General features: G+C 59.0%; 3 protein-coding genes across 11 annotated transcripts in view; 2 read left to right on the top strand and 1 right to left on the bottom strand.

The window, feature by feature from the left end:
- The first annotated feature begins 1252 nt into the window (after positions 1 to 1252).
- RPL36 (ribosomal protein L36) lies at positions 1253 to 2844 on the top strand. Of its 3 annotated transcripts, none has more exons than XM_037018478.2 (4): positions 1253 to 1386; positions 1571 to 1665; positions 2190 to 2324; positions 2453 to 2712. In XM_037018478.2, the coding sequence occupies exons 1-4, from the start codon at positions 1323 to 1325 to the stop codon at positions 2696 to 2698; spliced, it is 540 nt and encodes a 179-aa protein (XP_036874373.2). In that variant the 5' UTR covers positions 1253 to 1322; the 3' UTR covers positions 2699 to 2712. The 3 variants fall into 3 exon arrangements, with proteins under 3 accessions (XP_036874373.2, XP_036874375.1, XP_036874374.2); XM_037018480.2 differs by lacking the exon at positions 2453 to 2712 and adding an exon at positions 2719 to 2844 and having other exon boundaries at positions 1270 to 1386; XM_037018479.2 differs by lacking the exon at positions 1253 to 1386 and adding an exon at positions 1399 to 1445.
- Positions 2845 to 2953: 109 nt separating this feature from the next.
- On the bottom strand, positions 2954 to 21952 carry LONP1 (lon peptidase 1, mitochondrial). Its single transcript, XM_017672280.3, has 18 exons — positions 21498 to 21952; positions 18561 to 18649; positions 17840 to 17959; positions 15888 to 16119; positions 14235 to 14296; positions 13525 to 13654; positions 13251 to 13334; positions 12211 to 12431; positions 10774 to 10912; positions 9901 to 10079; positions 7590 to 7677; positions 7157 to 7279; positions 6963 to 7079; positions 5570 to 5710; positions 5049 to 5214; positions 4235 to 4449; positions 3988 to 4152; positions 2954 to 3283 (listed from the first exon to the last, which is right to left on the bottom strand). Exons 1-18 carry the CDS (start codon positions 21924 to 21926, stop codon positions 3107 to 3109), a joined length of 2877 nt encoding a protein of 958 aa, XP_017527769.3. The 5' UTR covers positions 21927 to 21952; the 3' UTR covers positions 2954 to 3106.
- Positions 21953 to 22066: 114 nt separating this feature from the next.
- CATSPERD (cation channel sperm associated auxiliary subunit delta) overlaps positions 22067 to 25566 on the top strand; it is a 35330-nt gene continuing 31830 nt past the window's right edge. For 2 of the 7 annotated variants that reach the window (XM_037018438.2, XM_037018440.2), the window contains exons 1-2: positions 22067 to 22419; positions 24028 to 24082. In XM_037018438.2, coding sequence (XP_036874333.2) covers positions 22277 to 22419; positions 24028 to 24082 — 198 coding nt within the window. In that variant the 5' untranslated portion in view covers positions 22067 to 22276. Of the gene's footprint in view, positions 22420 to 22440; positions 25399 to 25566 lie in introns of those variants that run through there. The other 5 variants (XM_073220498.1, XM_037018443.2, XM_037018439.2 and 2 more) reach the window with 4 other exon arrangements.

The following is a 25566-nucleotide window of genomic DNA, read 5'->3' on the forward strand; positions in this document are numbered from 1 at the left end:
TGTGCATGAATAATGGTGACGTGCATCGGGAAGTAAGCACTTAACATTCATGATCTAATGGCATCTTTACAACCGGAAGTTGGTGTTAGCATCATCCCCATGTTATAGATGAGGAAATTGATGCTTAGAGGAGAAGTCAGTGGCAGAAGCAGGGATTCTGACACCAGACTGAACCTGTGGAAGGCAAAGTACGGGCTATATCTGCAGGTAACAGATATTTACGTAAGTTAATAGAAAGTGGACACTTTCTAGCCCTAAAATGGTAAACCAGAGCTGCTTGCACAAGGAAAAAGCAACTGTAAAGATACAGGCTGAATAATGAAAAAAAAAGAAGTTATAAAATGCTAGCTTCTGCTGGCCATCCAAAGCTCTCAGATTAACAAGTGTTAGAAGAGCTAGGCCGAAACAGACCAGCCCTAAATTGAGACTGTATCCTGGGGAGACGTAGGATCGAAAGATAACCGGGAAAAAAATTCTGGTCCCAACAACGCCTCTCATCCATGTACCACCTAAAATTACATCGAAGTATATCAAATGCCACTAGGGGGCACTATACGACAGCCTTCTCAGCCCTGGTACAGAGCTCGGACTCAGAGTGAAACCAATGCTTCTCTTTATGGAGAAAGTTTATTTTGTGCCAAGTACCGTTATACCTTGTTCAAACACTTGGGAATAGGCGTTGTGAAAACTAAGGAGGGGAAACCTCCCTAAAATGGAGTTGGAAGGCCAGCAAGGGGGGCTCATTCCCACCACTCCCCATCAATTGCAGACTCCACAAACGGAGACCTTGCAAGTCATTCTATTTTAGCTGCCTTACTACCCACCAGACTGTCACAGCTCAGCCAATGAGAAGCCATGAGACGTGGGACTCCCAGTTTCTCCAGTGAACTTTTGGCTTAAAGCAGCCCTCCCAGCTCAACCCTTTGCTCTATAAAAAGGGGATCCTCTTCTTTTTTTCTCCAGACTTGCCTATGGCGTGTCCCAAATTGGAATCTGTTCTGCCCGAATTAACCCATTTTTGCTGATTAAATAACTTGACAGTTGTATTTTTGAGGGTAACGGTACCATTATTGTCCTCATTCTGTAAATGGAGAAATTCAGGTATTGGATGGCGAACTCCCCACTCCACAGTCAGAAAGCTCGCCGCCTGCGCGGGACTGCAGCCAGCAAGCGGCGCCCCCAAGCACCCGAGGCCGGGCTTCTGGGATAAATGCGCATGCTCCAAGAGCCCGGCGGAGCCGGCCGAGGGAGCGAGCGGGACGCCTCCAGCCACGAGGGGGCGCGCGCGGCCTCCCTGCCTCTCTGGCCCGCGCCTCCCGTCGATGGTAGCTATCCCAGGGTTCCGAAGGGTGCTGGCCCTTCCGCCTCGGCAGCGATTGGAGGGCGGTAGGTTGGTGGGTCCCCGCGCGAGTAGTATCCGCCGCCATCCGGGCTCCGGAGTCCCTGTGCGGCTCAGGGGCGTGGCTCGGTGCAGCGAGCGGGCCCGGGGAAGAGGGGGCGCGGAATTCCGGGCGGCGGGGGTCCCGAGCCCCGACTCACCTCCACCTCCTCTCCCCTCCCCTGTCCGCAGCCATGGCTCTTCGCTACCCCATGGCCGTGGGCCTCAACAAGGGCCACAAGGTGACCAAGAACGTGAGCAAGCCGAGGCACAGCCGTCGCCGCGGGGTGAGTGCCGGGGGCGCGCGGTCGGGGAGCCTCTTCCGGGGAGGGGGAAGGCCTTCTGGGCGGAGGGCACGGCCGGGGAAAGGCCCCTGGGGGAGGCGAGCGCCGCGGAGCAGCCCCGTCCCGGGGGCTTGCGGGAGCCTCGGGGTGGAGCGGGGGAGGAGGCGTCGGGGGGACGGAGCAGTGCGTGCGGCCGAGGCCTCGCCGGGCGCCCCCGGCACGCGGGGTAGAAGCCGGGCGGAGGGAGCGGGTTTTGATGCATGAGCAGGAATTTGCCCGCAGCACGGGAGCTGGGTGTTCGGTACAGTGTAAACGGGACGCGGAGGCCCTGTGAGTTCGCCGCGGCCTGTGAAGCAGCTCCGACCCCGTGGTGCCCGGTCGGAGGGGTTCCCGGCCCAGGGAAGGGCCAGGCGGGACGTGACGTGTCTGAGCACGGAGGGCGGTGGGCAGTTCGTGCCGCCATTGCACAGACCTGCCCGGGGTCTCGTCTCGGGGCGCCCCACCCTGACGGCCTCTCCTCCCCCCAGCGCCTCACCAAGCACACCAAGTTTGTGCGGGACATGATCCGAGAGGTGTGCGGCTTTGCCCCGTATGAGCGGCGCGCCATGGAGCTGCTCAAGGTCTCCAAGGACAAGCGGGCCCTCAAGTTCATCAAGAAAAGGGTAGGTGGGCTTGTTACCAAAGCCAAACTCAGGGTGGCGGAGCAGCCCAGAGACGGACTGGGCAGGTTTATGGGGGGCCGGGGCGCGCAGGGTGCTTGCTCAGCTGTGGCACATTCTTCCTGTTGTAGGTGTGGAGCGTTATTTTGGAATTTGTTAGTGGTCAGTCTTCAACTGTGGCTTCACTTGTAGCCAGGCATGGGGACAAGGGTCCTGTGTGGTGTAGTGGCTGCGCTCCACCTTGGCAGGCGACCTCGCCTTCCCTGAACCCCTGCTGCTGCCTGCCTATGCGCCACCCAGGACCGAGGCTTCTCCGAACGGAGGGGATGGCTGCGCTGCACACCAAGGGTGGGGGTGGGGCTCCCGGCCCTGGCTGATGGCCCTCCGTGCGTGGCAGGTGGGGACACACATCCGCGCCAAGAGGAAGAGAGAGGAGCTGAGCAGCGTCCTGGCGGCCATGAGGAAAGCGGCAGCCAAGAAGGACTGAACCCCCGCTCTCTACACAATAAAGCCTTTTCAGGAACTTGGGGTATTCCGTCTGGTCCATCTGCTCAGAGCCCCCTGCTGCCACCCTCCTTCCTGGGCCACAGAGGTGTGGGCATGTGGCAGTAGAAGAAAAAAGAAGCAGGCAGTACTGGAAATGGTGTTTTAATCATAACTAAATAAGTCATATGCCAGGCTCAGTGATTGGGCTGTAAGTCAGGTTCCTGAGCCTCGGGGGGGCTCAGCTGCCCGGGGCCTCTGCCCTGCTGGGCCCGTGGGTGCCAGCCACGCCCAGGCTGCCGTCACCGCTCCAGGGCCAGAGCCTCGGCCTGCTCCTCGGGGAAGGCTATGGCGAAGATTTCATGGTAGTGCTCCACGAAGTGGACCTCCAGGCCCTCGGTAATGAAGGCAGCCAGGTCGTAGAAGTCCTTCTTGTTCTCGGCCGGCAGGACGACGCATGTCACGCCAGCGCGTTTGGCCTGAGGGGACAGCAGGTCAGCCAAGGGCAGAAATGGGGTTAGCCTAGGCCTCGTCCTGGAATCCCCACCCTGTGGTGTCAGGGGGAGATGTTTCCTGAATCCACGGCAGTGCCCACTGCCTTACACTTAGGGGTTCACACTTACTTGTGCAGGGGGGAGCTGGAAAGGAACCGTGAGTGCATTTGAAATACAGCCAACATGACATTTCCCTGCTTGCCTGGAATTCCAGCCCCATAGGCCCGGGCCTCTGCACTGCCATCCCTCAGCCTGAATACACCCCTTGGAGGACAGGGACTCGGTCCACGGGGACTTCTGGAGCCTCTGTCCCCCTGTGGAGACCCTGCCACCCAAAGGCTGTTAGGCGGGGTGCTGTGGAGGGTGCTCTGCCAAGGGTAAGACGGCACGGGTGTGCCTCTGGTCTCGGCCCGCCAACCTGTTCCCATGCAAGGCCACGTGGGCGAGGGGGCAGCAGGTGGGGCGGGGGTCCCACTGCCATCCTCCAGGAGCCGGACGGGTACTTTCTCATGAAGAGGCCCTGAGCATGATGCAAATGACTGGAGGGGCAGCCACAGGCCCAGTCCCGTGCCACCCTAGGCTTCGCTTTGCCAGCCTATAAAACGGGCCATCCCCCTTCGTCGCCCAACCCGTATAATGGGGCTGGGAGCTCTCCCGGGGCAGTGTCAGCCCTCGGGCACCACACTCACCGCGATGGTCTTCTCCTTGATGCCGCCCACGGGCAGGATCTTGCCAGTGAGAGAGACCTCGCCCGTCATGGCCAGATTCTGCCGCACTGGCCGGTCCATGGCCAGTGAGAGCAGGGCTGTGACGATGGTGCAGCCAGCGCTCGGGCCGTCCTTGGGGGTGGCACCCTGGGGGGAGATGCAGGTGGGTGGTGGGCCCCACTGCACGCAGGGGGCAGGGCCAGAGTGGGGGCCTGGGCGGGGCCCTCACCTCGGGCACGTGCAGGTGGAGGTGGGAAGTCACCAGGTACTCGTTGGAGGGGTCGTGCTGCATCAGGAAGGCCCTGGCAAAGGTGTAGGCGATGCGGGCACTCTCCTTCATCACCTCCCCCAGCTGGCCTGTGACCTCCAAGCTTCCATCCTTGTCCCCCTTGTCCTTGTCCCTCGGCCGCCTCAGTGACGTCTCAACAAACAGCGTAGAGCCTCCTAGGAGTGGAGAAGGGGGAGCCTGTGAACGCAGGAGTGGGCTGTTCCTCCCCGGCTCCTCTGGACGTCCCCATACAGCCGCTGCACGGTCCCCACGGCCACCCTGGGCTTTGAGACCCCGCTGCCCCCCACCACACGTCACTGTGAATGCCGTCCAGAGCACCACACCTTTGGCCATTCTGAACCTGCTGGCTATGGAACCCCAAAGCTGCAGAACCCCTGCCCGCCACCAGCAACAGTTCTGGCTGCGTAGGACTCGGAGCCACACCGCCCTTCAAAGCTCTCTGACCCAGCCTCCTCTTGGGCTGAACAATGTCACCTGGTCTTGGAAGTCCCCCTCCAACCCCTTTCTACCCTGCTGGGTAGCGGCCCCCAGGTCAGAGGTTCCTGGGCTTTGAGGGACTCTTCTCCCCACCCAACCCCCAAAACCTGTCAAAGCATCATCCAAATGGAATTTGCCTCTGGGCCGCTCTGCCATCTCCTGGTCCCATCATTTTCCTCCATCAGCCCCGAATCCCAAGTCCCCATGCTGTTCAGCCGGGAGGGGCACGCATAGCTACTGGCAGACCTCCCCTCCCTGCTGCCGGCAGTCCACTCACCCATGGCGGTCCAGGCCAGCCCCATGACCACGCCGGGAGGCGTCACGTCATACATGCGGTCCACGGTGAACATGGGCTTCCCCACGAAGTCCTGCAGGTTCTCAGGTGTCACCTCCACGAACTCGGCCTCGCCACTGACGATCTTGTAGGCAGATTTCCGTAACACCTGCGGGGGTTGGCCCAGGGTGGGCAAGAGCCAGAGGGGCCCGTGTGCGCAGGCTCACCAGCGCCCCCCACCTGCCGTAAGCATCATCCCAACCATTTTAAGTGCACAGCTCAGCAGCCTGAAGCACATTCACGTGTCCTATGACCCCCCCACCCCCCCATCTCCCCAAACGGAAGCTCTGACCCATGAAACACTCCCACCCCCTCCCCCTGGCCCCGCCACCCACTTTCTCGGCAGATGGGGGTCCTCCTCGGGGTGGGTCAGACAGCACGGACCTCTGTGCGGGGCTCAGGGCAGGCAGCCCCGCCCCCAGGCCCCTCCCACCTCCAGGGGCGGCCCTCAGCCGCCCTCTCACCTTCTCCACCTGCTTCTGCAGGTTGCGGACGCCGCTCTCCCGGCAGTACTGCCTGATGAGGAGGGTCAGCACGTCTGATGACAGCCTGGCCTTGCTCTCGTCCAGACCGCACAGGGTGCGGGCTTGCGGCACCAGGTACCGCTGGAAGGGGCAGAGCACAGCCGTCAGCGCCCCGGGGGCTGGGACTGGGGTCAAGAGCCGACACAGCTCCCACGGCCACCGCCCACTACCCCAGCCTCACCCGGACCCCTGGCCCAGCCAAGGCCAAGGACGTGGACCCAGGGCCTGCCCACATGGAGCGTTCGTCCAGGAGTTGGGGGTGCCAGGGAGGCCGCTCCGGGAGGTAGGACCTCGAGGGTGAGGTGCCAGCAAGGCCGGGAGGGAGGGTGGCAGTGTCCGGGCAGAGCCACGCAGGCACAGGACCCTGGGTGGCAGGCCTGCTGCCGCCACCCTCCAGAGGCTCCAGGGCCGGCTTCCCCTACGCCCACTGCCAGGCCCGCCCCAGGCCTCCCTCCCTCTATCCCTCCTCCGTCATCCGAGACACAGCTTCTCCAGGAAGGCCTCCCTGATGCCACGGCTCTATACCTCTCCACAAAGAACCCGAGTGGCCTGTGACACTGGGAGAGAGGAAATAGAGATGAGCCCTGACGCAAGAACCCCCTGGGTGGCAGGTCCAGGGCAGCTGCCCCTTCCATGACACCCATGTGTGCTGAGGACAACAGGCCTGTGACCAGGTGGCCAACTGTGGGGTTGGAGGACGGCAACTGTTTGCATGTCAGCAGCGGGCGGAGCCTCCATCAAACCTTGAAGTGGGGTTTGGATGGACTGCTGGAGGATCTGGGAGGGGGCACCCACAGAGGGCCCGGAAGCCCCTGCCAGTCCCACGACTTGCCCGAGCCTCTTGGCTGTCCCCTAGTTGTATGTTCACAATAAACTGGTGACAGTAAACAGTGAGCTGTTCCAACAGTTCATCAAACACAAGGAAACGTGGGGACACACTGCTTTATGGCTGGGGGTCAGAAAACCGAGGGGTCCCCGAGTGGCACCTAAGGCAAGCAGGGCAGCCCTCAAGGACAGAGGCCTTAACCGGTGGGGTTTGACTAACTCCGCGGTCACCGCCCCTCTGAAACTGGGCAGTGGCAGAGTAGGTGGACTAGGGACACAGCGGAGGGGCTGGCTAGGGTGGGCAGCGGCCCCGGGGTGTCTGAGGCGAGAGCTCTCTCTGGAGCACCTCGGGGGCAGTGCCAGGCCTGTCCCGCTGTCCCTGTGGAAGGGCGTCATGACAGCACGTCCCCGTGGACGCACAGCTCTGGTGAGCACCACACTCAGTGAGCACTCGTAGTTCTCGGGCCTAGGCTGCCACAGGGGCCCCTTCTCAGGGGCCTGGCCTCACCTCTGCAATGGCGAGCTTCTCCTGGGCCACGTAGCCAGACACGTTGATCATCTCCATCCGGTCCCTCAGCGGCTCCGGGATGGTCTCAGTGACGTTGGCAGTGCAGATGAAGAGCACCTGGGAGGGGCGGTGGTGAGGCCTGCAGGACGGGCCGGCTGCCCCGCACCAGGCACGGCCTCCAGGCGGCCACCCACCTTGGACAGGTCCACGGGCACGTCCAGGTAGTGGTCCAGGAAGTTGGCGTTCTGCTCAGGGTCCAGGAGCTCAAGCAGTGCTGAAGAGGGGTCTCCCTGGAAGCCCCGGCCAATCTTGTCCACCTGGTGGGGGGGGGCAGAAGGTGGTGGGCGGGTGTGGCGCCTTGTCCAGCCCCCAGGCCTGCTAACCAGACACTCCTGGTAGGGGGCCAGTGGGTGGGAATGGGGAGCCCTGAGAGCAGGAGGGCTGCCTTTGGCTGTCGGACGGCCCAGGAGCAATGCCATGAGACACCCAGATGCCCCCTGCTGCAGCAAGGCCCCCACGAGACTCGGAGGCCACTGAAACCACAGGGGCCAGGGGCTCGCCGGGATGCAGGCCCCGCCCACTCAGGGCCGCCCGGAGCTCTGAGCCAGCGGGCAGGCCCCTGCGTACCTCATCTATGAGGACCAGCGGGTTCTCCGTCTTGGTCTTCTTCAGACACTGGATGATCTTCCCCGGCATGGCACCCACGTACGTCCGCCTGTGGGGAGAAGGCACAGCTGGGGCGGCTGGGGCCTCATCCACGGCACCCACAGGCCCAGCCAGGTCGGGGCCCCGGGGCCACCTGGAGGAGCCACTGGAGGCGCACTGATCATGGCCACAGTGGAGGCTGATGAACACCAGCAGCTGCTGCCCGTGCTCGGCCACAGGGCCCTCGGTCACCCAACGGCCTCACGCCTGCAAGCAGGGGAGTGTGCCAGCATGTCCCCCGCAGCTCAGGTTCAGGGTGGGGACGGGGCCACGGACAGGCCCCACTCAGACCTGGCCCCCAGCAGCACTTCCCACCCAGAGGGTGAAACCAAGCCCACACTACCCGACCCAACAGAACAGGAGGGCCAGGGGGGCGGGAATGGCCCCCATGCTGGGCCCCCGCAGGCATGCACAGCCTAGTAGGGCAACTGGGCCCAGGGCCTGGCCATGCCTGTCAGGAGGATTTCCCGACAACCTACTTGCCCTACTGTGCACACCAGGGCCTCCCTGGGAACAGACCAGACATGAGCCTTGAGCTTGTGAGCTGAGCCCCAGCAGGCAACCAGACAAACCAGAGGAGTAAACCATGGGGCAAATGGAGCTGTGTGCTGGTGCCACTTCCAGGGGGCAGGGGGTCTTAGGGTGAAGATAAGGAATGCCTTAGGGAGAGACCTGCAGCAAAGAACGGGGAGGGCAAGCTGTGTGGGTATTTGGAGGAAAAGGGTTTTCTGGGCAGAGGACACTGCATATGCAAAGGTCCTGGGGCAGCACTGTGCCTGGTGTGGTGGAGGAACAGTGAGGAGGTCCGTGCGGCTGAAGCAAAGTGAACAAGGGGGAGAGGAAGGGGATGGGGTAGGTGGTGCTTGGGCTGGTGGACCTCGGGGAGGACCTGGGCTCTGACCTGAGGGAGGTGGGCACATGGAGGGCTGTGGGCAGAGGGGGTTTCACTGCTGTTATCAATGCCATGTGGTCCTTGTTCTGAGACCCCAGGTGGCACGGAACACCGGCCTGCTCCTGCCCTCCTGGGCCCCTCTCCCAGTGATGCAGCCCCAGCATCATAGATGGACCCTGCACTCATTTAGAAACCCAGCGGGGGCCTCTCCTTAGCCCTGGAGAACGGTCCTTGTCTACAGTTCTGGGGCATTGCCTGAACTGGGGGCAAAGGGGCACCAGGGCCAGCCTCTGCCTTCCCTCTGTTTCCTCCCTCTCCTTCATCCTACAGCTCCTCCCAGCTCAGACTCCAGCCCTGAGACCAGAACTTGTGACAGCTCCCCGCAGCCAGCGTTGTGCAGAACACATCTCCTGCCACAGCCCTGCCACGCTCCACGTCCCACCTCTCAACACCTGGAGTCACACCAGGCTCTAGGCTGGGGATGCCTCGGGCGCGACCACCTCCCTGGGATGGGGACAGTGAGGAGCAGGGACCACAGCAGACCGGGTGCTCTCCTCCCACACGGTGGGCGGCTCAGCTCTGGCCAATCGCTGCCAGGAAGGCATGCGAGCCCGAGGGGCTGAGTGGGGGTGGAACTGTCTTCGTTCTCAGAGAAGCCAGAAACTGACTTTGAAACACGGACACAAAACCTCTTTGAACACTGCAGTTTGTCAGGCGTTTGTGGCAGGTGCGGGTGGCACAGCCGGGCAGTGGGGAGGCACCAGGAGATCCTGTGGGGTGGTTGATCGGTGCGGCCGTGCACCTACCAGTCACGAGGCAAAACGCCCAGGACAGCTCACAACAGTGCCACCTCCCCACACCTCCTCTGCAAGCAGAGACAAACTTGCAACAGGTACTTGCATATGTTACCCCCAGTTCTCTGCAGAGGCCGGCACGGTGGGAAGCCCCAGGTAAGCCCAGCACCCGGACTGCCCCACCAAGGGCTCTCCGCACAGGGCCAGGCGGCCCGGAGACCCGGACACAGGACAGCAGCCCTGTGTGGCCGATGAGGGAGGCAAGAACCCGGGGGGCGCTGGGGCTGGTGGGACACAGGCTGGGATCACAGGGGCCGTCTGCTGACAGCCTGGCTGAGACACCCTCTGGGTGGTCTGGAGGCTGAGATTTTGATCCAGCGTTGAGGCCTGCATTCAGTCTGCAGTCATTCGAAGCCTGGGCTTGTCAGCTACTCCAGTGAGTAGAGCTCACCGTTGACTGCCAACAGTGCTTCCACGCACGGAAGACCAGCCAGGAGGGACAAGGCGGATGGGGCACGGGGAGCCCGAGGGGAGAGGCTGTGCCTACCTGTGCCCCTTGATCTCGGCCACATCGGTCATGCCCCCAACACTGAAGCGGAAGTACTCGCGGTTCAGGGCGCGGGCGATGGAGCGGGCAATGCTGGTCTTGCCCACGCCAGGAGGACCATGGAAGCAGAGGATCTTGCCCTGGGTGGAGCCCCGGAGCTGGCTGACAGCGATGAACTCCTGCAGGGAGAGCGGCTCCGGTGAGGCCCCCGTCATCCTCTGCACAGCAAGGGGCTGGCTGCCAGGGACCAGGCACATCAAAAAGCCGAGCTGATGGGAACTGTCACTTGCCAAAGGGAAAGGGACAGCCTATGGTGCCAATGGGCCAGGAGAAGGCGGTGACTGATGGACGAGTGTGGGTGATTGTGGCGCCAGGCCCTGGTGGCTCCCCAACCTGCCAGGTCCTTCCATCCCCCATCTGATATCACAGCAGCCTCTTCTCTCCTGCCCAGTCATGGCCCTTGCCCTGGGCCATGCCCTCGTTTGTGCCTCCTCCAGCACAATTTCTAGCCCCCTTGTAAATTCACAAGCCCGCTGCGCAGGGCAGGCTGGCCTGACTGCCCTGGCATCCCTGAGCCGCTGTGCTGCCAGCCCTCTGGCTGGAGGCACCTGCCTCACCTTTCTTAGCCCTGCCCACCCTCCCCAGCCTTGCCTCAGCCCAGCCCCTCCTAGAGCCCCAGACCCACAAACTCACCAGGGGGCTCCTCTGGGTCCCCCACAGAACAGAGGGTATCCTGGGTCCCAAGCTGAGACACCCACCACCCACAAATCCAGACCACGACAGACCCCACCTCAAAGCGCGGGCCCTGGGTGCACGAGGCAAGAGCCGGGGATGCGCTGGGACGGGCAGCGCCTGGGGGTGCGGCAGCCTTACCAGGATGCGCTTCTTGACGTCCTCCATCCCGTAGTGGTCCTCCTCCAGCACCGCCTGGGCCCGGGCCAGGTCCAGGTTCTCGTCGCTCTGCTTGCCCCACGGGATGGACGTCAACCAGTCCAGATAGTTCCGGGTGACGCTGCCGCAGACAGGCCGGAGCCCATGAGCAAGGCCCAGCCGGCTGCCAGGCCCCGCCACCGGTAACCCAAGCCTGACACCAGCACCATACCACATGCACCTCCACTGGCTGGGGTACCCTGGCATGAGCCGCATCCCGGGAATCGGCACAGGCGCTAGGCCCACAGGCCAGGCTGGACACAGCAAGCACGGGGATTGCTCAGGGTCCCCATCATAGAGGGGACGGGTTGGTATAGGGGAGACAACCAGGCCAGGGCAAGCAGGGAAACTAAGCCTGGGGCTGGCAGGTCAGCACTGCCAGGAGAGTGATCGCCAGGCAGGGAGCTGCGCACCCAGGGACAGCAGGCACCCTGTGCCTAGGACAGCCCCTCAGCAGGGTCCTCGCAAGAGGGAGGTGAGGGTCAGAAACAGAGGCGGGAGCCACACACCCTGAAGCTGGAGCGGGGGCTCCGAGCTGAGGGAGGCTTCCCCGAAGCTGGAAGACAGGAAACAGACCCTGTCCAAGACCACCCAAGAGGACCCAGCCCCCCACCTGGACTTTAGGACTCGGGCCTCCAGACCACGGGACAGGTCTGCTCCATCCGAGGCACTAAGTTTACGGTCATTTGTGAGCAGCAGAAGCCCAGGAAACAGGAATGAGCCCAGGAAGAAAGCTCGGGGTGTCTGTACCAAGGACCTGAGTGCCTGGGGGACGCAGTGAGTCCCAGGGTCCTCGTGCAGAGGACCCAGGCCTCCCGGACACCCTGAGTCAGGGAGGGGCCTGGCCTGGCAGCCCAGGAGGAACCGAGGGCCTGGCCGAGCCCTGGCCAGCCCACGAGCTGCCCACGAGCAAAGCCTGAAAAATCCCACAGCTACTTGGCCAAACTCACCCGCTCACAGCCAACGTACCCAGGACCACGACCAGCCGAGGAGCTGGGCCCCCGGGAGCACGTGCTCACTTCCTGGCTGAGTCTTAAAGCAGCATGAGGGGGCCAGGGGCAGACCCAAGGGGAGGAGGGTGGCCTCGGAGGTCAGCTCCTGGCCCCAGTGGGGAGCACCGGCTCGTGCCCAGACAGCCCTGCCTCCAGAGGATGTCCCGGGGTTCAAATCCTTGTCCCCACCCACCAGCTCAGAGGCCCCGTTCAGTGACCCACCACGTCTGAGACCCTATTTCTTCCTCTGTGAAAGCGGAACAACACAGGAGGGCATCCACACAGGGTGGTAAGCAAGGACTGACACCCCGCGGCTGCCTCTCCAGACATGAAGCCCCCGCAGAGGCAAGGGCCCCGCCCCTGGCTCCCGACACCACCCGGTGCTCACTTGAACTCCGAGGAGTGGTTGTCCAGCAGGCCCAGCTTGCTCAGCTCCTCGTCCACAACATCCATCACGTGCTTGGGGACCACGAGCTCCTTGAGGCGCTCGCGGAACTTCTCCTCGATGGCGTCCTTGTCCTCCTTCTCCAGGCCCAACTCCTTCTTGATAATCTTCAGCTGCTCCTGCAGGAGGTACTTGCGGTGCGTCTGCTTGATTTTCTCCTCCACCTGCAGAGCCCAGAAGCCACTGTCAGAGAGCCCACGGGGAGGTGCGACGGCATGTCCGCGGGACAACCCGGGCCAGGGTGGGGCCCTGCTGCCTTGGGACACAGCACACTTCCTTCCATCATTGGCCTGAAGTCCCCCCAAGCGTGGGCCTCCCTGGGCGCAGCAATAAACCTCCCCAGTACCCAGAGAGGAAGGCGTGTGCTTTTCACTCCTAACGATGACGAGGGGAAGCTCAGCCTGACAGCAGCACGTGTCCCCGGCTTCCCGCAGGGGCGGCGAGCTCCTCTGAACAAAGCAGGCAGCTGCTGCTGGCCCTGAGCCCCCGGCCAGCACCGCCACCCTGCCTACAGGGCCCTGCACTGTGTCCACTGTATCTGAACCTTGCCTTGTGTCAACAGCCAAGTGTTAGGGGTTTCCCAACTAAAGATGTGGTAGGAAACTTTTTCTAAAGGAAAGTTGAGTGAAAAAAGTGAGTCAAATCTGAAAAATGACACATCGTGGTGGGTAACTGACCATCTAGGCAGCCCAGGACTTTGCCCCAAATTAGGAAGGGGCGCTTCAAACAGCTGAATTTTGGGGAAACAGCTTTTCAACCTTTCCCAGGCTGGCTCCTGATTTCTGGTGCTTCCCCCAGGACTTCAAGAGCAGAGAGATCCTGCCCTTTGACAGAGGACAGTCCTGCGACCCCTCCCTCTGGCTCAGCTAATGAGGCGTTTTAAGTGTTCACATGCAGTTTCATGGCCCCAAGTGAGAGCAATGGACTGCAGGCAGCCCCCAGGACAGACTCCCCCTGCCACCTCAGGCTCTGGCCCAGCTCACCTCCCGGCCCAGGCGCTGCTGCAGCTTGCTGAGTTCAAACTCCTTCTTGAGGAGAGAGAGGGCCTTGTACAGCCGCTTAGGAATCTGCCAATAGAGACGGGAGGGGACAGTCAGAATAGTCATCCATCTGTGTAGGAGGGGGGCGTGGGGGCACAGGCACCCCACAAGCTGCTGAGCTCAATCTGGGCAGGTCACCCTGGCCATGCCTCACCAAATTCAAGGCATGCAGCCTCTGACCCAACAAGCCGGATGAATCCCCCTGGGCCACACTCACGCTAGTTTCCTCCAGGACGTCCTGCAGCTCATGGGACTCAGCTCCAGTCAGCGCAGCACCCATGTCACTCAGGTAGATGGGGTTGTCCACCACCCTCTGGCCGGCCTGCATCATCTGCAGCACAGACTCCCTGAAAGGGCCACACGGATGGTGCCATGGGGCACAGGGACACACGGCAGCTGGGCCTCACTTCTCAGTGGACCATGGAGCCACTCGGGGGCCCCGGCCTTGGCCTCCTCTCCCCACGCTGTGCAGAGAGCAGCTGTGCATCAGGGCCTCCCCAAGTTCAGGGCTGGTGGGGCCACCATCGTAGAGCCAAGAGGTGAACACCGCCCCACCCCTTTCTGCCCAGAAGCCAGCTCCACCCAGCAGCCACTCAGTGACCCAAGACTCCCTCCCTCCTCCCTAGCTGATGACCACAAAGGCTTCGAGCCAAGTCCAGGCCCTTGTTAGCAGGAAGAAGACAAAAGAACTGAGGCCAGGTAGGCCCCCCCAACCTCCCAGCCCAGGGCCTTCCTGCTTAGAGAGAAGCTGGGTCTATGCACACGGGGCTAGGCCCTGGGCCACAGATTCCCCCAACCAGCAGGGGATTCTACAGAAGGACACTCTGAGACGGTATACCCCAACCCTGCTGCAGGAAGAGCCACACAAACACAGGCAGGCCTCGGGGACGGTGGCCACACACTGGGGCTGGGGGCGCGCAGACCGACCTGTAGAGCGGGTTCAAGGCGATGATGTCCCGGATGGTCTTCACGATCTCAGCAGTCAGTGCCTGGTGAGCAGGAGGCCGTGTGGGTCACTGGGCCACAGGGGCACCGTGCCCACCTGGCCATGGCCAAGGACCCCAGCAGCCCAGGAGCAGAGTCCAGATGCACAGGTCACAGGAACAGGGACCCAGGCAGTAAAAGCCAAAACCAATGCCTGTCTCCCTAGACTGCACTGAACCTTGACCTTGGAAGAAGCCTTCTTGAGGGAAAAAAATGGGGAGAAGGGGGCTTTTTTACTCCATTTTAAGCACTGTCCTCACAACCAACATTGGTCCAACCGCAGTGGGGGACACCCCGATCTGGGGATGTGCCTGAGTCATCCAGGCTCCCGGCCCATCCTCACTCCCTGCCAGGACGCTGGTAATGCTTCTGGCAGGGTCACCGGGTGGTTTACAGCCTAAAGACCCATGGCTCCTTGGATCCCAGGAGGCCGTGGCTCCCAAAGAGGGCACATGCGGGCATGAGGCCAGCCACATTCTCAGTGTGGCCGCCGCTCTCTGGTTCCCAGCTTTGTCCCTGAACTGCCTGAGGTGACCTTGCTAGAAGGAACCAGCACAGGCCAGCTGGAGGCGTGCAGCTCTTAGGAACGAGGACATGCTTGCTCTCTGCATGGTCTGATTGCTTCCCACCACAGCATGCGTGTGCTCAGCCCTGCATGTCCCCAGTGACGGGACTGTCACGGGCAATTCTAAGGCTTTGGCACCTGGCACAGCAGCCTATAGGCAGTGGAAGCCATGCAGGCGGCAGGGAGTGAGGGAAGTGAAACCACGCACTCTGCTCCTCGGTCAGCCAGATATTGGTCAGGTGTCTGACAGCCCTGGGAGCTGACGGCACAGAACTGTCAGGCACTCCCACCACGGCAGACAGCACTGCTCCGAGGGCCCTGAGGGCCCCACGGGTGTGACTGCTGGCCCAGGCCAGCAGCAGTGCAGCTGAGCATCACCCAGGGCCCGAGGGAGATGTGGCCAACGTGTGGCAGCACTGCCTTCTGCCGAGCTCGGGGCTGCCCTGGAATCCTTCTCAACCCGGGGCCAGGGGGCCAGGCCAGAGCGCTCAGCTATGCCTCCTGTGTCCTCAGGGGACCAAGGCCACAGGGCACATGCGCCTGAGCAGCCCCAGGGAGAGCTGCCTTCCATCCTCACCCCATGGAGGCAGGCTGCAAGGTGGGAGGGCACCTCCCTCCCGACCCCCACCCAACCCCGACAGCTGGCTGGCCACACAAGGTAGGCCAGTGAGCCTGGGTCTGGGGGTCAAGGTGGCCAGAAGGCTATTTCCTGCCAGGCAGCATGGGCTGTGCCAACTGTGTGTCCTGCTTCCCCTCGCCCACCCCCTGGGCGTGCAGGGAGGGGGCTGTCTCGGAAAGGACGGCCCTGCTTGGGGAACGAGGGCAGGAGTTGGACACGGGTTTAAATCCTGCCTCCTCCACCTGTGCCTGAAGACCCGGCCTGTCTCCTTTACCTTTCTGATGCCAGTTTCTTCTAAAGACTTTTGGGAGGAAAACCACACTTTGCATTCCAAAACCTGAGGCCCACAGGGGCTAGACTCCTGTGGAGTGCATGGCACAGGGGAAACCGCTGGGCAGCCATGCTGACCCACCTTCACTTCCTCCGTGACCTGGAAGTCTTCATGGACAACGTTCTCAACCTCCACCATGAGCACCTCACCAAGGGGGCCCGAGGCGGGCTCCATCACCACCTCCATCTGGCGCTTGGGGCCCATGTCTCCCTCAGCCTCCTGCTTGACCCGCTTGGGCTTCCGGCGGGTCTTCTGCTTGTTTTCAGCCTCGGGCTCTTCCAGCTCCACCTCCAACTGTCTGTTGATGTGGATCCTGAGGACAGAGAGAAGCAGGGGAAGCCAGAGGCTGGCAGCGGCCCTGGGACTGAAGGTAAGGGTCCGGCTGCGGGGGGTGCAGGGTGGCCCGGGGCCCTGGGGACCCCGCTGCCTTCTTGGGACTCTGACGCCAGCACCCGTTTGCCCTTGGGCTCCAGCCCACCCATGTGGTCCCAGTTCCCCACACCGTCCCCGGCTGCCGTCCGTGGACGTTACCTTTAGAAGCCTGCTGGCCGACTGGCAGTAACCCGCCCTGGGGTCCAGCACCGGCTGTCCCTGGGACTGCCGACCCCAGCCCCGCCCCTCCCGCTGGACTTGAGCTCCCCACACAGCAGCTCCTTCACATCATTCAGGCCTCAATTCAAGGGCATCTCCCCAAAGAGGTCCCTGCCCACGTCCCAGGCACATGGCGCCACACGCACACACACCATGGCCCCGCCCATCTTCATTCCGCCAGCTCCCACTGCTGTCACCCTCAGCTCACGACCTGTTTTCGGATCCTGCCGCCGCCACAGAGAGTGGGCTCCCTGAGGTGGGCCTCGCGCCTGTCTCTCAGCTCACAGCTGAGTGCCCTGTGCTGACCACAAACAGGCCGTTTCTCCTCTCCGCTCCTGACCAGTGACTGCCTCCGAGGGCCGAGAGCCCCACCCCCGGCAGGGACTCGGTGCCCAGCTGGCAGCAGGGAGGCACACGGAGGGCAGGACGTCGGCCGTGGGAGCCAGGACTGGTCCAGGTGCCTCGTGGGTTAGGACAGCAGCTGCAGCCACCACCGTTCTTACTAACTTTGGTTGCATCCTATTCTGTTTCCCCGGCCCATGCATCCTGTGGGACAGAGGGGTAGCCTCTTCCCTAAAACCGGCTCATCTCCTAAGGGGAGACGAAGCCAACGCGGGGCTCAGGCTGTGGGTGCCACCAGGACTTTCACACCATCAGTGCTGGCGCACACCCACTTCCCGACTGTGTTCAGGGTGCCACCGGCTGATACAAGGACAGGCTCTGTGAGAGCAAAGGATGGAAGGCTCTAGGTTCAAGTCACCAGAGAGCTACTTCCATGAGGGGCCTTTCACAACATTTCCCGCGTGTTCATGTTCTGGGCCTCTGAAATGTTTCCCACGTATATTTGACCAAGGGATTCAGGTGACTGTCTCAGAAAAGCAACGTTCCTTGGAACACTCGTGAAGAGCTCTGCTCGGTTTCTCCATCAAGAGCTTCAACCAGCCGGCCTTGTAGATTTTCCTTAGGTAACCGTGACAGTGTAAGGGCTTCATTAACTGGGCGTGCAAACTCACACAGAGCCCTTCAGCAGACTGAACGCAGAAACTAACAATAACGTCTGGTTGAGACAAGCCACTAACTGCTCGGCGGCCTACCCCACATGACAGGCTGGTATGTACAGACCCTGCCCTTGGAGGAAAACCCGCCCAAATGAGCGCACGGCGCTGACACAGGACACCAGCAACATGCTACCTGGCTTTTGTGATGCTTTCCCAAATAATGTGCATAAAAGAAACAGCTTCTCATGGACCACCCGCACTGCCACTTCACCAAGGTGACTCTGGGGAGGGTGGGATCCAGAGGTGGCACACCTCAGCGCCCACCTCCAGTGCTGGCCTGACCCCATGGCTGCCCAGTGGACTGAGAAGGGCAGGCTGTGCCATGGCCTGGGGGCACTCAGAGCTGCTCGCCCTTCCCGCCATCCCGGGGCTCGGGCTCTGCACCTCCTATGTCCCATGACGATCATGCGCAGCTTGTCCCCAAGGTCCTGCATCTCGTGGATCTGGACAAACGTCCCCGTGTGGTAGACCTCATCCAGGCTCTCGACCACGTCGGCCTCATTGCTGAGGGAGAGGGACACAAAGGCACGTGGGAACAGGTGCTGGCTCTCCAGGGCTCCCTTGGGCTAAGAGGGAGGAGGAGAGAAACACCCGAACCAGCCCGAGCAGAAAAGCGCAGCCACTTCCTGGAGCCCGGGAGCCCAGCAGAGTGCCTGCCAGCTCGGGGCTGCCGCGACCAGGGGCTACTGCACCCGAGTGGGCAGCTGCTGCCTAGCCAGCAGTGAGGGCCATGGTTCCATTCCACCTTTCCCATTACACTGCCTGCTCAGGATGTACCTTCAAATTTGGAGGGGGGCCCAATTCCTATTTAGTTCAGGTGGATGGACCTGGAGCTGCGACATCTGCCCACCTCACTCAGCCCCAAGCAGCCTCGCAGGTGCGTTTAACACCCCCCACGTCCTGACAACATGGGAAGCTTTGTGCTGTGGGCCGTCTTCAGCCCAGACTGAAAAGCCTGCTCAGCTCTCGGCCTTATCCCCAGGAGATTCTGCTCGGCTTCCTTCAGGTCAAGGGTCAGAGGCCTGGACTACCCTACGGGGCAGGACTTGCGGCGAGCTACATTCAGGCAACTGCAAAGAAGGAGTGAAGGAGGAATCACACTTACTTGTCATCTCTCTTTAGAAAGACACCGGCATAGGGCTGGGCCAGGCGGACTTTCCTTCTTAGCAGCTCAACCAACTTCTTATTTTTAACCTAACATGACAATGACCTCAAGGTGAAATGCTGGGTACATTTTCTAGCTGACATTTTGAGAGCAGCTCTAGCATCTTCTGTGTTACTCTCCGGGGATATGCTAATCTGATCCAGGATACTAACAAACATGGTCCAGGAACCTCTGAACCGAAGACAGACAGACAGACAGAAAGAGAGGTGTGTGGCAAATGGAGTGGGGTAAGGTTGGCTGGCTGCATTCTGTAAGTTTGCCCACCTTCCTGAAGATAACTCACAGCAGACAACAGCCGGAACCAAGAAACCGACTTCACATCCAATTTCAGAACTGCTTCTGTGGCAAAACATCTCAGCTTGAAAATCTAGACCATTCTGATGTTATCAACATCAGGACAACACTAACTGTGCCCAATTCAAGTGTGCCCACCCCACAGGCTGGTGACTTCAACTGTCACTCCAAGTATTTCCTAGTCACACTTACACCCTGTTCACAGTCACAGCACACTCTCCCCACGTCACATCAGTGGCAGGCAGGGGGCTAATGATGTCTTCCAGAAAGCACGGCTGGGGGTGGGGACACACACCAGTGCCCTCACGGCTCAACTGCCTTCTCTTGGGCCTGTTAGTGCGCAGACCAGACTGAATAAACTTTCTGGCCCTCAAACTTCAGGACAATCAGAATGACCTGGAGGCCTTCGTAAGACAGACGGCTGGGCCCAGTGCCTGCAGGCCCTTGACACAGGAATCTGCGGCGGCCTCAGGACATGTATTTCAAGCCCCCAGGGGATGCTGACGCTGGTCCAGGCAACAGGCTCTGAGAACAAGTGTTTTAACTCAACCTCCAACAGGGGCTTTTGGCTTATGGTCTGGGAATTCCTGACACAATGGATGCACTTTTTTCCCTGGGTAAAGATCCCTAATGGCGAGTCCCTAATCAGGAGAGTACATGACCTACCAAAAACTAAGAGTTACCAGTCTATGCTCAGAGAGCACTAATAAGGAGAGAAGCTACTGGGGCAAGTTGGCCACATACAGTGTCAACTACAGTACCAAAAATAAACACACCTTACTAACATGTTCAGAAACATTTCCACAGAAATTTCCCTGATTTTACCTCTGCTACCAGCTGATGGCTACCATCACCCTGCACCTGTCCTCCCTCTGGTAGGGTCTCTTTCTGCTGTTTACAAGGTAACAGCAATAGAAACACAGTAAATACCGCATATCAGCCTCTGACTATCCACAGACGCTCATTTGACCCTCCTGGATAGTTCTAGGTGTGCAGACAGAATCTCTTGGAAGAACCGTATCTCTGGGCACTGGGGACAAGGGACAGCTGCCACCCTGCAAGGATGCAGGGGCCAGGACTTGTTCACCTAGGGACCTGGGAGGCAAGCTGTCTAGGGCAGGCTTCTGAGGTGTCAGGCCACACCTCATAGGAAACAGCAGCAACTTCCTATTGAGGCTTATGAAGCACTAAACACGATTCTAAATCCTTTACACACGACCTTGTCTACTTCCTGCACCAGCTCTAAGAAATAGGATACCATTAGGATGTCCATTTCACGGAAGAGAAAACAGAGGCCCAAAGGAACAGCCTGTCCAAGGTTCGAGGCTACAAAACGTAGAGCCAAAGGAACCCACAGGGTCTGGCTCTGGGGTCTGCAAGTTAACCACCAGTCTACACCAAGGAAACCCCCTGGAAGGGTAGCTTAGACACACAGTCAGCTGTGCGGGACAGGAGGTGGAGGGGACTTCTGTGCCTCCCCACCCCCAACTAGCTGGCTGCTGCCCCTCTGTACTGTCCTTCCCCTTTCCAAAGGATCCCTGGGATTGATTTAGCAGACATTGGAGTGTGAGGGGGAGAGGCCGGAGAGTGAATGCAGATGCTGACTCACTGTATGACCTTGCTTGGACAGTGAAGAGATAAAACTTTCTCCTCCATGGACAAGTTTCCATTACCGTTTTTTTAAAAAAGGGGGAGGTAGGAAGAAGTCAGGCATTTGGGCCCTTCCTACTCTAAAAACTCAAGTTCCTAACACTCACACTGCTTTCTCTCTATCACATCATCCTGGTTTCTCCCCCATTCCTAGCTTAGTCTGAAACTTGTCATCTGCTGTGTTCTCCACCAGAATGTGAATTCCTTTAGCATGGGGACTGTGTTTGACTTGTTTGCTGCTGTGTCCTCAGTGCCTGATACATGGTAGGAGGTCAAGACACTCTGCTAAGTGAAATAACTGTGGTGCACCTCTCTGAGAGCATCCTTCTCCCCACTTCCCCCAAAGTCTCCTAAACCATCCCTTGCTCTATTCTTCCAATGTAGTACTTACTGCCTCACAACAAAATTATTTACTTACTAATCTTGTTGATTGCCTCTTGCATCCAAAAAGAACGAGAGTTCCAAAGGCAGTGATTTTTGTCTTGTACACTACTGCATTGCTAACACTTAGAACTGGGCCTGGCACGTGGTAAGCGGTCAAAAAACATTTAAGGAGAGAATGAACCCTTATCCACAAAGGGACTCCTAATCAGACGGCAGACCGAGGTACACATTTATCAAGACTCCCAAAAAAGTAACGGGGCCGCAAGACATGCTGGCTCCTGCCCAGCATGGATTTCTATGGCTAGGATTCCAATTGGACAGCTCTAAAGCTCGTTGGATTCGACTCCACTGAAGGATCTGTAAAAGGGGAGGAATTTCGCCCCAGTTCACCAAGCTGGTGGTGAGAAGACAGGAACTCTAACTTCAGCCTTTGGAAACTTCGTGCCTGGAAAACTTTGGGAGGCATGAGGGTGCTGCTAAATGAGTCCTCGGGTCAACGCGCTCCTTGCAAAAGTGGGGAAATGGAAGCCGGGCAGGGGCGCTCATTACCTCGATAATCTTTATGAAACGCGGGAACACCGGGTTGCGGGTGACCGCGATGAGCGGCAGGTGAGGGAACACGTCTGGGATCGTCATGGGCGTCAACGCCGTTATGACCGGGCCTTCTCCGCCGCCTGCGCTGCCCCCGGCGCCAGCGACCCCATCCTCAGCGCCGCCCTCGGAGGCATCCTCGCCCCCCGAAAAGGCGTCGCTGCCACGGCTATTCGCCTCCCAGAGGCCCCGCCGCTGGCTCGCGGCGGCGGGGCCTCTGCCCCACAGCGCCCAGGGAGGCGAGGCGTCGCAGGCCGGCCGGCTTCTGGGCAGCCACGCTCCGGCCGCAGTCGGGACCCGCCCTCCCGCGGCGGCCAGCAGCGGCCGCCGCAGCGCCCACCACCGCGCAGCGCCCCACAGCCGCACGCAACCTGTGCCCGCCGTCATGGCCCGGCCATCCTGGCGGCGCACAGGACTGACATCACTACCTCTCTCCCAGCTGGGGCGTACGTGACGTCAGGCGCGTCCGACTTGGCCCCAAGCGAGTTGCTACGAAGGGGCGGGGCTGGGGAGAGGGCGGGGCGTGCCCAACGCTCATGCGTGGGGGCCGTGTTCGCGCGTCAGTTCGAGAGGCGACGAGAGCTCGTCACACTTCAGCGAGGGTGGGAGCATCTGTGCGCATGCCCAGGTTCTGTGGTAAATGTTGAGGCGTGCGGGTTCAGGCTACTAGAGAGAGAAGACGTGCTCATTCTCACGCTCCTTGGCTGCTGTCCCTCGGCCCAGGCTCTAGTCTGCGCATGCCCAGGCAACGGATCAGTTACGCCTGGTGGTTGAGGGACGGAAGTGGCACCCGACTCTCCAGCGAGATGCTGGTCTTAATGCTGATGGCAGCGGGGACCTTGCGGTTCTGCGCGGTGACCAGAGCCCAGGAGCTGTGCCGGTGGGACTGCCCTCCCCGGGCTGGGGTGCAGCCAGGGGTCGGGGACCCTCCCTGGGGGGTCTGGGCTGAATCTGGGAAGGACGCCCCTCTCCCCGACCTCATTGAGGCTCCCCAGTTTACTGTTTTAAGGAACTGGACACATTTCCCATTCTCACAGCCCCAGCCTTTCCCCTCAAGGCTTCACATTGCCACTTAAAACCTTTGGCCCGATTCCGACCTCTATTACCCGCATCCACCGCCACCACTCAGACGCTCCTGTCGGGGACAGTTCCCTCCAGGCCATCCCCCAGCCCGGCAGCCAAAGGGATTGCTTATAAATGGATCTGATCTCGTCATTCCCTTTCCCGGTTCCCTGTGGCACCCAAAATAAAACCCAAGTTCCTTGCTGACCCTTGGGGCCAGATCATTATCTGGAATGGGGCCGTCCGTGCATTGTAAAATGTGCAGTATCCCTTGCCTCTATCCACCCAGTAGGTGCCAATAGCACCACTTTGCCCAGGCTTGACAATCAAAAAATGTCTGTAGGCATTGCCAAGTGTCCCCTGAGGCTTCGAAAACCACTGGTCTGGCCACCCTCGTATCACTGTTCCAGCCACCCCGTTCCTTGAACGTGCCAAACTCGGTCCAACCTTTGGAGACCTGGGACCCTTGGCTCTTGCTATTCCCTCTATCTCGCCAGCTTCGTTTCCAGATTTCTCCTTATCATTTACATCCCGACTTAAATAGCACAGTTCCTTTTTTTAAAGCCCCACCCACCCATAGCTGCTTTTTCCTATCCCTAATGTGTGTTCCTCTTTCCTGACAAATCTTTTCTTGTCTGTTTCTGTCACTAGAATATTAGCTCCATGAGGGAGTAGATGGTTTCATTGATTAACTTCTTACCCCGGCTATTTTTAGATTTCAGTAGATGTTAGATTACTGAATACTGTATGCAAGGTTCCCACTGGGGGTGCTAGACAGATCTTAAAGCCTAGTTCCTGCTCAGGGAACTCCTGCCTGGAGTGACCTGTCACATTCAGCAGGGCCCTGTTTGCCGCAGAGATAATAAATGAAGGCAATCAGAGCATGATGGCCTCATTTGATCTTTACAACGAAGTTCATAGAGTGATGATTACTTAAACAGACACAACAAAATGAAAGATACACTTGCCTGAAGACAGCAAGTAAGTGGAGAGTAGGGTCTTCCAGGAAGGTTTCCTAGTAGGGTTCGCCTCAGAGTCTGACAAGATGGGTTATATCCAATTCTCCATCCATGGATCAATCGGTGAATGAAGAGCCTCAGCTGTAAACAAAATTCTCCTGGCCACCAACACCCCCCTTCTGACAACAACAACAACAACAAAAAAAGCAAGCTTTGGAATAGGAGTTCTGAATCTGGGGTCTGCAAATGAACCGTTATGGGCTCTCAAGAAATGTACCTCCATACTTGCACGTGTCTGTGGGAGAGGAGAGGAGGGCCGAGTTTCATCAGATGTTCCAGGGGCTCCCCAAACCCTAAAGGCACCAGGAACAGGTCCTTTAGGGTTAACTCAGAGGCACCCTGGTCGGAGTCATGCGGAACATTCAATAAACATTGACTGGTGGTCCCTCCTGTCGTTTAACTTCTAGTACTCGTACGGTGAGGACAGGAAAGGTGTTCCACACCGGACATCAAATTCAAGGGGTAGGTGGCTCCATATATTAATGAACTTAACAGTCATTCTTTGCTTTTGTCTAATCACTTGATCAGAACAACCATTGCCTAGTATTTTCTTGGGTGTGGTGTTGTGACAAGCCTAGAACATGCCCGAGCCCTTGCCCTTTGAAATAAGGGGTTTGTCTTTCCCATTTCATTAAAAAGCAAGGTCAGGTGACCTGAACAAAGCTAGGAGATAGAAGTGGCTTGAGAACTACAATCACCTGTGTCTTTATCCAGTGTTCTATTTGATAGGGGGTTTTAAATCTAGAATAACATAGGCAGTGAAGTGCTCCTTATGTCTGGGTTACGTAACTGGCTTCATTGCATACGGCCCATAACTGTGGGTCTCCTTTGTTATGTATCTGTATTCCTGGTCTGTTAATGTGTGTACATTAGTTAATTAATAGTCTGTTAAAACCTATACACGCTTATACTACTCTACAAGAAGTTATGTCATAGAAATAATCTCACATTTTTCTTCCGTTTGCCTCTTTAACTTTTCTTCTCCCTTCCTGAATACAACCCTTTTTCTAAAATTTGTGCCTCATACCTAGAATTGTAGTGCCCCAAAGCCTTTCCAGCTAATGAAGATACATCAAGACAAGCACTGGGCACAGTAGCCATGAAGCACAAATTTTCAAAAAGGCAGAAAGCTAACAGCCTCTTGGAAGAATACTACTCTCTCACCAACCCCGCATCTCCCTGTGTAGCCCCGAAGATGGCTGGTTAGCCAGAGACGGGTGAGATTCCTCAAGGGAGGAACAACCGAAGGCAGGCACAGTCGCAGGGGGGCCATCAGGTGAGAGATTGGGGGCCAACAGAGGTGAGGCCTAGAACCTCAGCCCCCCAGTTTGAGAGAAAGCTTCTGCCCCCATGGCTGTTGCCCCTGCTCAGCTCAGGTCAAAACCCGGTCTATAGGCACAGCCCTGCTCACCTGCGATCACCTTCTAATTGCACTAAATCTATTTTCTGTTTTTATTTCACATCACGTAAATTCAAGAAGATTTTTATTTCATACTGCAGAATGTGGAGAAGTAAACTATGTTAAAACCCTCCTGTTAGAAACTATCTACTTACTATATCTACTACTTAAAAGAAAAGGGGGAATGTGGGATTAATGGGATTAATACATAAATCAAATGTACAAGTGCCTATGACTTGATTATTTTTCCTACAACTCTTGACGCGTGATCAAAAACAGAATGATTAGAGCTGAAACAGCTCCTACAACCTGTGACCGCTCTGACAGGGTGTCAGTGTCCTTGAGGAGCGTCACGCCCTTGGGCTGAACTGAAGGTCGGGTAATGATTGTGTGCTGATCATGTGTTGAACCCCTACTCAGAATTCTTTAGATGTGTAAGTCCATTTGTGCAATAAATATGCGGAGTGTCTTTTCCGCGTTACTCTTGTGCTGTGACGCCTGAGTCCCCTGGCTGGCCTCTCGGATCTCCAGCATTCCGTCGCGTTCC

The sequence above is a fragment of the Manis javanica genome, chromosome 13 (genome assembly GCF_040802235.1).
Source record: "Manis javanica isolate MJ-LG chromosome 13, MJ_LKY, whole genome shotgun sequence".
Lineage (NCBI taxonomy): Eukaryota > Metazoa > Chordata > Mammalia > Pholidota > Manidae > Manis > Manis javanica.